This window comes from Mobula birostris, chromosome 22, assembly GCF_030028105.1.
Source record: "Mobula birostris isolate sMobBir1 chromosome 22, sMobBir1.hap1, whole genome shotgun sequence".
NCBI classification, from domain to species: Eukaryota; Metazoa; Chordata; class Chondrichthyes; order Myliobatiformes; family Myliobatidae; genus Mobula; species Mobula birostris.
The window spans coordinates 40,674,130-40,690,178 of NC_092391.1; the positions used below are offsets into that span (position 1 = coordinate 40,674,130).

Below are 16,049 nucleotides of genomic sequence, written 5' to 3' on the forward strand. Positions count from 1 at the left end.
TCAGTCCCACAGGAGCATTATAATGTCCATCACACTAAAATTAAATGCAATTAGTAAACAAATGCAGGAAATGCTTTCCGATTTTGCACTTGAGATAGCTTCAGTGAACCTGATGACATGACTGCAGTAATTCGTTTATTCAATAACAGATGTGTTCTATTGCAGAATGTGGGCATTTAGCCCACCCAGTTGGTAGCAGTTCTTCATCAGTTCTCTCAATCTCATTTTCCAACTAATACCTTGGAAGTTATTTTTCAATGGCCAATCCCAACTTGGTTTTTAAACATCTGACTTCACTTCCACATTTGCCCTCGCCATGATTTTTTTTTCTTTTCACTGCCCACCTTCTACCTTGTCCCATGAAATCTGCACCTCTCAGTGATTGGTGCATTAAATAATGGAAGCTGTTTACCCTTCCCAAACCTCATGTACCTCTATTAAATCACTTCCAATTTTCTTTGCTACAAGAACAAAGAATCCCAGTTTAACATTGCAACAGAGGTCATTTGCTCCTAGAAATACCTTAAAATCCTATTTTTGCCCTTTCTCCAAGATGTTCATATCCTTTCGAAAGAGTGCTGAACAGAACTGGGTCAATACTCTAACTGTGTCCCAACTAGGACTTTCATAAAGATTCATCATAATTCCATGCTTTAATATTTTATGTACTATTTTTGAAAGCTCAAATCTCACGTGCTTTAACTACAGAAAGCAGGAAAAATCCAATACAGTTGACTATCCTTCCTTGGTCTCTCTTCCCATTCTCAAATCACTCTGCTTTTGATCAAGTGGCATTAACAGTAATAACTTGTTCACCAATCCTTTGCTTAGATTTAGCTAGCACCACAGCTCCTCACCACAACCTTGGTCCAAGCAATGCATAATGGAAGGACTGGATACTAAAAGGAATATGAGTGCAACTGATGAAGGTATCACACCAGCAATAAGTGTGGCATCAAAAAGTCCTGCAAAATTGAAGTCTGTGGGGATCAAGAATGGGGAGAAAAATCTTTACTGAAGTCACGCCAGGCATAAAGGTACAGGAGCGTCAAGTCCCACACCACCAGGTTCAGTAACAGTTATTACTCTTCAACCATCAGGCTCTTGAACCAGAGGTTCCCCAACACTAAACTGAATCCACAACCTATTGACCTTTAATAGCTCTGCAACTCGTGCTCTCGATATTTACTGCTTATTTATTATTTTTGTCTTTTGTACTTGCAGTTCGTTGTCTTTTGCACATTGGTTGTTAGCCCATATGTCAAGTGAGGTTTTCATTGATTCTATTGTGTTTCTTTCTATTTGCTGTGAAAGCCCCCACAGAAAATGAACCTCAGGGTAGTAAATGATGACGTATGTACTTTGATAATAAATTTAGTTTGAACTTAGAGGAAGATGGTTGAGGATATTGCAGGCGAACTATTCTAGCCCAGGACCTCATTGCAGGGGTTCCTCAGGGGAGTCTGAAGTCCAACCATCTTCAGTTGCTTTATCAATAATCTCAGTTCCACCACAAGATTCAATAATTGCAACATGTTTTACTTATAGCTTCACAATAAAGGAGTCAATCCATGCCTGAATGCAGCAACATCTGCACTACATTCAGACATGGGCGGATAAGTAGCAAGAAAACATTCATGTGACAAGAGTGTTGAGCAATGACCATCTTCAATACGCTGCTAACAGCCTTTCCTTTACATTGTGGTTGATTCCCCCACAATTAACTATTCACCAGAAACTCTACTGGACCCATGACATAGAAGGATTACAAATGACAGAGCCTCAGTGCATTGAGGAAGTGCGGGAGACAGAGTTCTGATCAATAAAAGGAGGGTGGGCGACAGAAACTTGGTGAGTGAAAGGAGCAAACACAAGGAAATCTGCAGATGCTGGAAATTCAAGCAACACACACAAAAAATGCTGGTGAGCACAGCAGGCCAGGCAGCATCTATAGGAAAAGGTACAGTCGACATTTCGGGCCGAGACCCTTCATCAGGAGTGAAAGGAGAGCCGGTGACAGGACCAGAGAGTTCAAATAAGTATTTGGAAGATTGCAGCCAAGAGCACCAAAGGAATTCAAATCAGTATTTGTTTTAAGAGCCAAAGAATGAACAAATTTGTTCATGGGTATGTCCAACAGCCTGTCTGTTGATCAAGTTAATCTAATAAACAGAGATATGACAAAAGCATTTTAGACCAATTGAATTCATATTTGTTGCCGTGTGTGTTCTGGGTAAGCATGGGAACAGAAACTAGCATCAACAGAAGGAGCTCGAGCTCAGGGATTTGGAAGCTGTACAGCTGATGGCAGAGGGAAAAAGTGAACATTTCCTCTGGGAGCACAGCTAGAACCATAACCATAGCGAGCAGTTTGATGGTACACAGGGACAGTACAGTAATACCCAGGGATCAGTAACTATAGGGATTTCCTGAGTTAGAAAGGAGATAGATATAGTGAGCAGCAGGGTAATTAACCTCAGGAGATGTCATGCTGTGGCAATAAGAGATGTGGTTTAGAACACAGAGCAATGAAGCACAGGGCAGACCCTTCACCCAATAATGTTGTACCAAACTAATTAAGCCGGCGTCTCATAGTTATTCTGATCTTTCTTTCCCACAAATGGACCATCTCTTCCCTTCTCTGCACATTTTTGTTCTTACTCAATAGTCCCTTGAAAGCTCCTGTGCCCTCTGACTCTACCACATTCCTTGGCAGTGCATTCAACGCGCCTGCGCCACTACGTAATAAAAAAAACTTGCCTGTCAGCCTAAAACAAGAGAGTTTATCCCCTCTATAGATGCTGCCTGACTTGTTGACTTCCTCCAGCGTTCTGTGTACTGCTCCAGAGTTCCAGTAGCTGCAGAATCTCGTTTATGATTGCTCATATATCTCCTTGTATAAAAAAGACTTCAGTAAAAATATCTCCTTTTGGGATAGAAAAAAGGATTCTAAATATCCTTGGAGACAAAATGGATTTGAAAAGAAAGAAAGAAAGAAAGAAATAAACAAGGGGTAATGGTTGGCTTGGTCATGGTGAGACAAAGGACCAGTTTCTGTATTGTATGACTCTGTGACTCAACAACTATGATTTTAACTACACAAAACAAGACTGGAATAGTATTAACAGAAGGAGAAAAGAAAGGTAGTTTCTGAAGTGTGTTCAGAAGGACACTAGATCAAAATAGTTGGGCCATACAAGTCGTGAGAAATAAGCCAAGTCAAGTGGAGCAAGTATTAGTGAGGCAACATTCAGCATCCATGAAGTCTAGTGAAGCTATGGAAGAAGACATAGACCAGTGCAACGTAGACACAGTCAATGGGAGAAAAGCCAATTTCAATAGGAAAATGAATAGAACTGACCCAGGTATGTTGGAATCAAAGTTTGACAAGCAAAATATAGCATCATAATCCAAAGGAGGGAATGACTCAGCTACAGTGCAGGCACACTGATCACACGGAAGGATATGGAAATTAAAACCAGAGCTTCCTGGATGATCAAAGCAAGAAAGAGCAAAATTGAGCAGAAAAAAAGCACATGAACGACAACAGATTGTTCACACAAGTGAGAGCCAGGCTCATTTCAGAAAGGAAATAAGAGAGGCAGTGAGGGTGCCTGAGAAAAGGCTGGCAGTGAGCATAACATGAATTCAAGATGATAATAACAGCATGTGAACAGGAAAGGGAATGCAAGAGGAGAGGCAGGGCTGATCACAGACCAAAAAAAAGAGGCAGAGGCATGACTGATATACTAAATTATTTCATGTTATTTTTCACCAAGGTAGAAGATGCTGCTGGAGTCTCAGCAAAATAACATGCAGTTGAAATTTTGTTCTTTAAAAACTGAAAAAGCTGTAGTGAAAAGGCCAACTGTGCTTACAGATGATAAACCACCTGATTCAGATGGAATGTATCCTATATTAATGGGGGAAAATGCAGAAGTCTTGGTCATAATCTTCCAAACAAATTCAGAGGTGGTGTCCAAGGATTGGAAACTTGCAAATGCTACACCTTTGTTCAAAAAGAGTGTAACAATAAACCCAAGAGATCAGATCTGTCAGCTTAATACACAGTTCCAGAAATCGTAAACCATTGACAGAATGAGTTATCATTTGGAGAAGGATGGATCAATCAGAAAAAGCCAACATGGATTTGCTAAAAGTAAACCACATCTGACTGACTTCTATTTTTTCTGATGAAATACTGTAACTAATGTAGTGATGAGGGAGATGCAACCCACAAAGCACAAGTGAACTTCCAAAAGACACTTAATAAAATGTTACACAATTGACATGCCATCAACATTAAAGCCCAATGTAATAAAAAACTGCAGCATCATGATTAGAAAAATAGACTTAATAACAGAAAAGAATAATAATGAAAGATTTGCACAGAAGTGGAGTGTACTGTAGAGAGAGAGACCAGGGGGGACAGAATACCTTTTCCTAATGTAGAGTTAATACAGAACTCAGAGGAACAATGAACTATAAAATATAATAACAGTTCTAAACGTCTACAGTTGCTCACAATAACTTCATCATAAAAATTGAAAGTGGTATGTTTGCTGAGAAATACGCAATGTTCAGCCTCACTCAAAACTCCTCAGTGTACGAAGCAGCCAAACTTAATTTAGACAATATTTAAGCATGGACTGATGTGCAGGTGACATTCATATCACAACAGTGTGGGTGACGCCCATCTCTGACAAGATTCCAACCACCCATCGTCGCCAAGTCCCCAACCACCAAAATCCTGCAGAAGTCATACTGACCAGAAAGCTAGGCCAGCCACATTAAATACCGTGGTTACAAGAGCAGCTCAGAACACTATGTATGCTGCAACTAGTAAGGCACCACCTGTCCACAGTAAAGCAGGGGTCCACGGGCCACTCAGTTGGTAAGGCTCCATGGCACAAAAAAAAAACCCTGTTCTAAACCCTTCCCACCAATTAAAACTCAGGAGCATCAAGGAACATTCTTCGTTTGCCTGAATGAGGGCAGCCCTCAGGAAAGCAATCACCACCTAGGATACAGGGACAAAGCAGCCCATCCGTATCCACACTGTGGCCACTGTTAGTATCATGCACAACATGCACTGCAGTTACTTGCCAAGGCACCACCAAGGACAACGGCAGCAGGTGCATAGCAACACAGCTCTCCGTAGGTCCCATACCAAGATTATTTGGAAATATATCACCAGTCCTTCAACAGCACTGTGAGAGTGCATTCATCAGAAGGACTGCAACTGCTCATAACCATTTCTCAAGAGATAGGCAATAAAATCTGGCTGTTCAAGCAACATCTTTGGAAGTAAATGGTCTTAGCCAGTACTGCATTGTTCAAAGATTTATGCTCACATATTGTACACTCAAGCTCATCTGTTCCCATGTCATTTAGAGTTGTACTATTTAGGCTGTAATGTCTCAGTGCCTTGCCATAAGGTAATGCTCCTCATAATTGCATGAAATTTCATTACCCACATCTGCTCACTCTACCAGCATATTTATTTCCTCCTGCGGACTTTTAACACTTCCTCTTCTACTAATGTGGAAACCGTAGACCCTTCTTTCACAGATGGTGGTCCGAGATGCTAGACAGGGTGGGAGTTGTTACTCAAAGCTCCCAATACATGGCCTCAAGATTGCCAACGTCATCCTGAATGTTTCTTCTCCAATACAATTGGTTGCAGGCAAGGGTTCTTAAGAGTAAACGGGGATGTTGCATTTTTTTTCAAGGAAGCTTTCAGAATATCCTTTGTTTCTTTGATAATACATTGCCTGTTTCTGGAATTCAGGGTCAGGTACATGACTAATAAGGCTATCCATCAGAGCCAGCTGAGTTTTATCAATGACCTCAGTGCTGGAGGTGTTGGCTTGGGATAGGACACTGATGTTGATTTGTTTACTCTGCTGGTGAATTAATGTTACATATAAATTCTTTAGCCTGCTGCGACTTTGATAATTTTATATATCTCTGTTAAATTTCTCCTGTCTTCTTCATCCCAAAGAAATTAATGCCAACCTAGTGAATTCTCCCCAATACAATAACTCTTCAACCTTAGTAAATTTGTTGTAAATTTCCTTTGCATCTGCTCTATTGCCCACACATCTGAAATGCAGTCTGAACTCCACATGTCACTTTGTAATGATTCCCTGTTCAGATATCTCTATATCCCTTCTCATCGACCTTACCTACTCATACTTCTATCTTCAGAGGTCTCTGAGCACACTCTTAAGGATCCCATTCCTCTAACACTCCTCAGTATCCTGTCATTTATCATGCATTTCATGGCCTTGTCTGCATAATTTCACACTTGTGAGATGGAATGCCATTTTTGTGCCTACCAAACCAGTAAGTACCTTTCTGCAATTTCAGAATTTCTGCTTCATTGTCAACCATACAGTCAAATTTAGTTTTGTCATTTCCAAAATGTCAGAATCAAGTTTAATATTAATGGCATATGTCATGAAATGTGTGTTATGTGGCAGCTATATATTGCAATACATAATAATAAAAACTGTAAATTAAAGTACATATATATTTTTTTTAAGTTAAATTAAATAAGTAGTGTAAAACAAGGGAAAAAAGGTAGTGGGGTAGTGTTCATATGTTCAATATCCATTCAGGAATCTGATGGCAGAGGGAAGAAGCTGTTCTTGAATTGTTGAGCGTGTTCCTTCAGGCTTCTGAACCTCTTTCTCTGATGGTAGCAATGAGAAGAGGTGATGTCCTGGGTGTTGGGGGTCCTGAATACTGGATGCCGTCTTTTAGAAGCATCACTCCTTGAAGATGTCCCTACATTTAAGTCTGTATCATTTGCACAATGAAAGGCAAAGGAGCTGGTTGCGTTTCACCGTACTGAAGGCGTGCCTACTATTACAGATACTTATTTAAAGAAGATCATTTGCAAGCTGCAATTTAGGAGTTCTGTTACCCAAGAAGCTGGCAGTAATTCTGGTATAGCAACATAAACTGGATGACATTTTTCACATGGATGTGAGATGATGACATAATTAATAACAGCATTTGTTAACAAAAAAAATGCACATTAGAGGAAAAACATTCCTGCACGCATACTTTCTGTTGCCAGGAACGAGACACTATAGCATGGCAAGGACACAGAGAAGCTGCAGTCTGGAGCAACAATCTGCTGGAGGAACTCAGAAGGTGAAGCAGCACCTGTTGGGGGAAAGGAATTAAGGTCCTGATGCAGGACTCTGACCCAAAACACTGACAATTCTTTTCCCTCCACAGATGCTGCTAGACTGCTGAGTTCCTCCAGCAGATCAATGTTGGCCTTAGTGTTAAGGTACAGGACACACCTTGCTTCCCCTGCCTCACAAGTCCATGCTCTTCTCTTGGTATCCAGTCTCACTCAGGAGCTGAAACTCTTACCTTTGCCCACTGAACTGCTCTGTTCCTCATGCGGTGTGCATTCCTTTCCTCTGCGTACAGCGCTCCCATAAAAGAGCCGATTGAGGTTCCACCCACCATGTCGATGGGGATACCAGCCTCGTGCATTGCTCGGATAATCCCCACTTGAGAACAACCCCTGCAGGAACAAGCACAGTTCATCAGATTGCAAAATGCAGAGAATTTTCCAGCTTTGCCGATTAGTAATTGAGGTAGTTACAGTTTCATTATGTTCTGCTTCATGCTTGGAACCTTAGTAATACAGTTGGGGAAAAGAGATTAAACAGTTTCAAAAGTACACGAGAGAAAGGGAGCCAGAAACATATGGTGATAGACTGAGATAAGGTAGGCAGAAAAGGAAGAGAACTGCATGGAGTATAAATATTGGGGCAAACTGACCAGTTCAGTGCATTTCTATCTGCTCTTACATTACACACAGCTCAGAGAACAGATACCTGTTATCTGACCACATTATCATATAACATAGTTATCATGTTATTCCAGAGATCAGAACACACAATCCACACTCACACCCCAATATTTTTGTAGAAGAAGGGTTCAGCTTCTGATGAAGGAATGGTTTCAGCAAGGCCCTCCTAGCTCTCTCAGCTAGATAAAATATCCCCAAATATTATATAAAGAAATGCCGTGGGAGAGGGTGTTCAGTGTCTATAATTATCCTTCAAACAAAACATCACTAAAAACAGATTAGAATTTCAAACCTGGAAAACTGTGGTAAAATGCGTTTAATTATGGTCATGATAAAATACAATTAAATTTCCGATACCATTCACGCACATCATCAAAAATAAAATATTTCCTAAACCAGTGCAGTTGGTAACCACAATTCAATGCATTTCTATGCAGTAACTTTTTTAAATCCATAAGCCTCATCCTAGAAACAAATGGGTTAGATTTCTGAAGACCCTTGGTTATGCAAGGAGGTAGTGTAAACACTCAAATTTTACAGGGTATTCAACTGCTGTGGGCAGCAAGAGAAGTCAGAAGCTGGTCCATCTCCTCCCTACAATGAAGCACAGTTAATCAAAAGCACACCACACCTCAATCATTCATTATGCAGTCACTATTGCTAGACAAATCACTCCAGTTTTTCTCCCCCTTTTTTTTTTGAAAATAGAGACCTTCCCAATGACCCAGTCTCTGGTGTTTATGAAGCCTCCAAAAATAATCCTGACGAAGGGTCTCGGCCCGAAATGTCAACTGCACCTCTTCTTAGAGATGCTGCCTGGCCTGCTGCGTTCACCAGCAACTTTGATGTGTGTTGCAAAAATAATCCTACCCTTCATTGTTGCAAACAAGGTTTTTAAGTCGTAAATTAAACCCTTATACTATAAGCAAAGTCTTTTCAGGATGGTTGCTAGAGACTAGTGAAATTCCATAGGGATCCATGTTGGAATGACAACTTTTTCTTTGATATGTTAATAACCTGGATGAAGGGACTGATTGAATGTGGCCAAGGTTGCAGACAATACAAAGATAGGTGGAGGGGCAGTTGGTGTTGTAGAAGCAGGGAATCGGCAGAAGGAATTCAACAGTTTCGAAGAGCGGACAAAGGGTTGGCAGATAGAATGTGGCATTAAGTTTAAGATTATGCTAGTAAGAATAAAGTTGTACACTATATTTAAATTGAGAGAGAATTCAGAAGCTGGAGGTACAAAGGGACTTTATTTATTTATTTAGCAATACAGCATGGCCTCTCCAGACATTCAAGCCATGCTGCCCCAGCAACACCCAACAAACCTGATTAATCCTAACCTAATAGCGGGACTATTGACAATGACCAATTAACATCTTTGGACTGTGGGAAGAAAGTATTCCACAGGGAGGACAGAGACTCCTGAGCGGAATTGAACTCCGGAACGCCCCAAGCTGTAATGGTGTTGCACTGCTACGCTACCGTGGTGCCCAAACTTGAAAGTCCTTGTTCAAGATTCCCTTATGGTTAACTTGCAGACTGTGTTGGCAGTGAGGAAGGCAAAGGCAACGATAATAGTCAATTCGAGAGGACTAAAGTATAAAAACAAGGGTGTACTGCTGAGGTTTGGCAAGGCATTGATCAAACTATGTTTAGAATATTGAGAACAATTTGAGGCCCTGTATCTGAGGAAAGATGTGCTGCTGCTAGAAAGGGTTCAGAGAAGGCTGAAAAGAATGACCCCAGGAATAAAAGGCTTAATGTGCAAGGAGCATCAGATGGCTCCGGCTGGACCCGTACTCAGTGACGTTGAGGAGGAGATGAGAGACCTCACTGGAACCTACAAGATACGGAAAGGCCTGGATAAAGTAGCGTTGAAAGGATGAATGCATTAGTGGCAGAGCCCAGGATCAAAGGGCACAGACTCAGAATTAAGGGATGCCCCTTTAGAACTGAAAGTAGAATTTCTTCAGCCAGAGCGTGGTGAATCTGTGGAATTTGTTACCACAGATGAGATACAAGTGGTTCAGGTATGACCACCAGAAAGCCAGCTCACATGCGAAATAGCAATTCCGGACCAAGCTGGAATCACAGAAAGCTGCTCGACAGCTGTGGCAGGGCTTGCATGCTATCACCTCCCACAAAGCAAAACCAAGTGACAAAAGTGTCAACAAGGTTTCACTCCCAGATGAGCTCACTGCCTTTTACGCTCACGCTAATGCACAAAACACAGTCCCTGGCAACCCTGTAGTTTCAGTCTCTGAGGCTGAGATGACAGCATCCTTCAGGAGGGTGAACCCACAGAAAGCACTTGGTCCAGAAGGTGTACCCGGCCGAGTCCTGAAGGCTTGTGCTATTCAATTGATTGGAGTGTTCACTGAGATCTTGGACCTCTTGCTTCCAGCAGGCTCAAGAAGAATGTGGTAACCTGCCTCGACGACTATCATCCAGTAGCACCTACGTCCACAGTGATGAAGGCTTTGAGAGGATGGTGATGAAACATATCACCTCCTGCTATAGGAGTGACTTGGATCTGCTTTAATTTACCTACTGTCAGAACAGGTCCACACCAGATGCCATTTCACTGGCTCTTCATTCAACCCTGGAATATCTGGACAACGAAAATGCGTACATCAGGATGCTCTTTACCAACTACATCTCTGCATTCAATACTATCAACCCCTCAAAACCATTCAATAAGCTATAAGTCCTTGGCTTCAATACTTCCTTGTGCAATTAGATCTCGATTTCCTCAACAGCAGACCACAGTCAGCTCAGATTGGCAACATCCCCTCCACAATCTCCATCAGCCTAAATGCACCACAAGGCTGCATGCTTAGTCCCCTGCTCTACTTACCTTATACTTATGACTGTGTAGTTAAGCACAGCTACAATTCCACATTTAAGTTTGTTGACAACACCATTGTCATTGGCCGAATCAAAGGTGGTGACGAATCAGCATATAGGAGGGAGATTGAAAATCGGACTGAATAGTGACACAGCAACAACCTCTCACTCAATGTCAGCCACACCAAGGAGCTGATTATTGACTTCAAGAGGAGGAAACAGGAGGTTCATGAGCCATTTCTCATGAGGGGAATCAAAGGTGGAATTCCTCAGTGTTATCATTTCAGAGGATTTGCCTAACATCCAGCATACAAGTGTCATTACAAAGAAAGCACGGCAGCACCTCTACATTTTTAGAAGTTTGCAAAGATTTGGCATGAGATCTAAGACTTTGATAAACTTCTATGGATATGCAATGGAGAGTATACGGACTAGCTGCATCATGGTCTGGTATGAAAACACCAATGGCCTTGAATGGAAAAGCCTATCATGGGTAAAGTCCTTCCCACCACTGAGCACATCTAGAAGGAGCACTGCCGCAGGAAAACAGCATCCATGATCAAGAAACCTACCACCCAGGCCATGCTCTCTTCTTCCTGCTGCCATCAGGAAGAAGGTACAAGAGCCTCAGGACCCACATCACCAGATTCAGGAACAGTTATTACCCTCGACCATCAGGCTCTTGAAGCAGAGGGGATAACTTCATTCACTCCAAAACTGAACTGTTCCCACAACTTACAGACTCATTTTCAAGGACACTTCATCACACGTTCTTGATACTTATTACTTTTCAATTATGATTTTGTTTTGTTTTCTCCTTGCATTTGCAGTTTGCTGTCTTTTGATCACTGATTGTTCATCTATCTTGTGTGTAGATTTTCATTGATTCTACTGTGTTTCTTTGCATTTACTGTGAATGTCCATATGAAAATGAACCTCACAGTAGTATCTGGTGACATATATGTACTTTGATAATAAATTTATCTTAAACTTCGAAAGGGCTGTGGAGGCCAAGTCATTGGGTGTATTTAAGTCACAGATTAAGTTCCTGATCGGTAAAAAGGTTGAGGGTTATGAGGAGAAAGCAAGAGAATGAGGTTGAAAAAACTCAGCTGTGATTGATGGTGAAGCACCGTCCATGGGCCATAAGGTCTAATTCTGCTCCTTTATGTGTTAACTCAGGCAAAAGTGGATTTGCGTCAAAAAGCGACATTTCCAGTAACTGTGTCTTTTCTTCCACCTTTGGGTAACCCAATTATGTTTAAATTGATGCACTTCAGCCTATTTCTTTGCAAAAAATAAATGTTTTAAATAGGATAAAAGCTTTTGCCTGTATACCAAAGGAAGCTAGTTCATTTTATTTAGTTCTTTTTATTTATTTATTGAGGTACAGTGCGGAATTGGCTCTTTGAGCTGAGTCGCCCAGCAACCCCCAATTTAACCCTAGCCTAATCATGGAACAATTTACAATGGCCAATTAACCTACTACCCAGTATGTCTTTTGGTCTGTGGGTGGAAACTGGAGCACCCGGAGGAAACCCACAGTGATAAATATTGGATCAAGCAATGGATTGTAAACCACAACCCAATGACACTGGTGATGCAAACAGTATTGAAACCAGCACACTGGATTAACAACGTCAGCAAGAAGACAGGCAAAGACAACACTGAAAAGGGTACGGTTGAGCAACACACACAAAATGCTAGTGGAATTCAGCAGGTTAGGCAGCATCAATAGAGGGGGAAAGGGAGTTGGAATTTTGGCCCGAGACCCTTCATCATGACTGGAAAGGAAGAGGCAAAAGTCAAAATAAGGAAGTGGGAAGAGGGACAGGAATACAAGCCTGCAGCTGATTAGGTGAGGGGGAAGGTGAATGTGTGGAGGTGGGGAATGATGTGACAAGCTGGGATGTGATAGATGGAAGAGGTAAAGGGCTAAACAAGAAGGAATCTAATAGAGAGGACAGTGGACCAGGGAATAAAGAAAAGAAGGGGGACCAGAGGATGGTGATGGGTAGTTTATGAAGGCAGGGGAGAAGAAGAGAAGCCCACAAGGAAATGAAAAAGATGGGAAGCAATGGAAGGGAAAAAAGTGGGGGCTGCGGAATAGTTTCTTGAAGTTAAGAGAAGTCTACTATATGTTCATGCCATCAGGTTGGAAGATACCAAGGGTAGAAATGCCCATTTTCAGCATAAGTGAGACTCGTGGAATCCAAGGCAATGATTTCCTTTTTCCAGAAATATCAAATGAAATGTTATTCTCGTTAAACACTGACACTTTGCTTATAAAATTCACTAGGAATAATCTGCTCCTATGTCACTCCACAGTTGGCTGTGACCTCAGATGATATATTACAACATTTAAAAGCAAGCACATCAAAGTCAGAAATAAAATGTAATACCTGTAATGTGTTGGGTCTGGTTTTGATTTATTGCATAGAGATATCAGAGACCAGTCAACAACTTGGCAGTAACAAAGATCAGTCAAAGCAGAACCTCCCGGAACCAAGACAGGCTCACACTTACATATATTAATATAGAGTTCAAACTGATCTCCAAGTGCTTCCTCCATTTAATTTAAATGTTTTAATGCCAGGAAACTAATTAAAGAGATGGTAATTGTGAGTAATGTTCAGGAAAGGCAATGCAGAGTCCAACAATGAGATTTTTGCAAAATTTGTGGAACCAAAGTGCATGCGCACGCACACACCCACTCCCACACACACCCTCATACACACCCAACCCTAAAGGCCACGGTTTTGTTCCCTGTCATTATGTAGGTAGTGCACTGTCAGACAGCACTGTGAGTCACTCATAATCTGCGGCCTGTTTTAGGGAAGAGAAAGCCTGGCAATAATTATTGTTCCATTCACCACCCAATAGCTCCAGTGGGAAAATAATACTCTAAACCTGAATCACAGCTACTTAATGAACACACAGTGAGATCCATTAAGACATCAGTCCTGGAGCATAGCTACAAAATAAGGCAAAGATCCATCTCTCAACTTGCTTTCGCCTCCCCCGTTCACACTGACATCCACTTAGCAAGATTCAAATCCCCTGTTGAAGTCCAGTTCATCTTGCTGCCCAATCCGTGACTGAAAAACATTTTAAAAAATAAAACTGGTGATGCTGGAAATCTGAAATAAAAACAGAAAATGCTAGAAATGCCCAGAGAAACAGGCATCATCTGTGGTAAGAGAAATAGTTAACTTTTCAGGTTAGAAACCCTTCAAGAGCACTTTTGATGACTATCTCCTCTCTTAACCTACTACTCATCTTCCGCCTTATATGAATACACTTCCTTTTGTCCCCATTTGCCAGCTGATTCTATATATACACATACCACCAACACATGAGAAAGGGGAAGAGCAAATGCTGCAATCTAGAGCAAAAAACATGCTACTGGAGTAACTCAGCTAGTCAGGCAACTTCTGAAGAGGAAAATGGACAGCTGGTGTTTCAGCTCAAAACCCTTCATCAGTCCAGATAAAAGGAATTGATCCGAAATATCAACTGTCCATTTCCTCCTGCCTGACCTGCTGAGTTCCTCCAACATCTCATTTTTTAAATATATGAAACAGGTGTACACACAGCAGCATGAGATAAGGGAAATATGTACATTAGAAAGGGTGGGCAAAGCCATGAGATGTTGGAGCAGGCCACCGAGATGATAACAACATGAGTATTCAGATTTACTACCAATTTAGCGTAGCCACTTTATATTAGGATTCAAATGTCATGCTGTTCTAGACACCATCTGCTGCAGCTCAATGTGAAGAATGGCTTTTGAGGTACTGGAGAGAACATGAAATCATCAAATAGCCTTTGCCTTGAGACATGAGAAAGAGAGAAAACTGAAAGAGGGAAAATGAAATAGTAAAGGACATAAGCTGTTAATAGAAAAGAGACAGGCAGCCATGATAGAAAAAAATAAATAATTTTTGATAGATTGCCAGAGCCGGAAGAAACACTGTGTTCTGTGCCCTGGGTTACCTTTTGTTCCCAACACTGACTAGCTTGTCCCACCATATTTTCATTAGTATTTTGACAGAGGAAGGCATTTTCCCTACAAAATAAACATTCCATTATTGAAGATGGCATGTTGAAGCCTCCTGCTAAAAAGACAAATACCAGAGATCAACTGGCGAAAGTTGATTACATTCTAGTACCATCCCTCCTTCATTCCTTAGCTATAAAAGGCAGATAGATTTTGCAAGGAGTTATTAGCAATACTTATTTAACAATCCATGTCAAACAGATTAAATCAAGGATATATATACAGCTGCTGGGAAAGTGTGAGTAACCATGACAGATCTCACTCAACCTGGGATCTTTCAGGGAGAAGATCTTTCAGGGAGCATCCACACCAGGACCACCACACTCAAAAACAGTTACTTTCCCCAAGCAGTAAGACCGATCAGCAGCTCCACTCACTAACTAACCCACCCTCACAACCCCCACCATCACTATTTTATCATTTCCTGTCAGAGTCACCTTATGTACAGACACAGGTGTGCCTTTGTCACTTTATCAATGTATATAAGTTATATTATGCATTTATATTTATTGTGTTATTTTTATTATTGTGCTCTTTATCTCATTGGGGGTTTTTTTGGGCTGCATCAGATCCGGAGTAACAATTACTTTGCTATCCTTTAAACTTGTGTACTACAAATGACATTATACAATCTTGAATCTTAATAATAATGCAGCTGTATTCTTAGTATGCAATACGCTTGAATCAGAATTTAGGATACACAAGATAAGCATCAACTTCAATCAATGGAAAATTCCTCACTTGAGTTATAATACTGTGATGTTTGATCCATACTCTACACTCTTCAAGAGCACGAGGCATGCAATCTTAATATCATTGAAACTTGGAATGTCATTCGCCTTTGGATAAGGCACTACAAATGCCTAACTTTGCAAATTTCTGTCAAAGGTTTTCTTTAGTGTCACCTCTCACTTAGTGACAGTGCAATCAGCACTGGTCAGAACGTGAAGAATGCAAGAACCACTTGACAAACTTGAGTATAAGACGAGAGCAGATCTTAAACCAGTACTTACAGAGTTGTCAGAGATGCAGTCTGTCAGAATAAACACCACACTCTGTCTGCCTTATTTACACTACATAAAGTTTCACTATCTGACTATTTCTGAAGGTTTGGCATGACTCACCAGGTGATGTATCCTGTGCCTTCCAGAAGATCATCAGGGCTCCTTTTCTCACATTTTCCTGGAATTCACCAAGACTCAGAATCCTGCACATGCTCCCATGATTAACCAACACCCTACTTCCCAGGCATTCTTGAAATTCATTGGGGCCCTGGCTCCCTTAAGATTCACCAGA

General features: G+C 41.2%; 1 protein-coding gene across 3 annotated transcripts in view; it reads right to left on the reverse strand.

Annotated features, from left to right (window-relative positions):
* Positions 1-16,049, reverse strand: part of pnpla7b (patatin-like phospholipase domain containing 7b) — a 329,157-nt gene that overhangs the window by 80,238 nt on the left and 232,870 nt on the right. For all 3 annotated transcript variants that reach the window (XM_072240527.1, XM_072240528.1, XM_072240529.1), the window contains exon 27: positions 7,393-7,549. In XM_072240527.1, the coding sequence (XP_072096628.1) occupies positions 7,393-7,549 (157 nt within the window). The remainder of the gene's footprint in view (positions 1-7,392; positions 7,550-16,049) is intronic.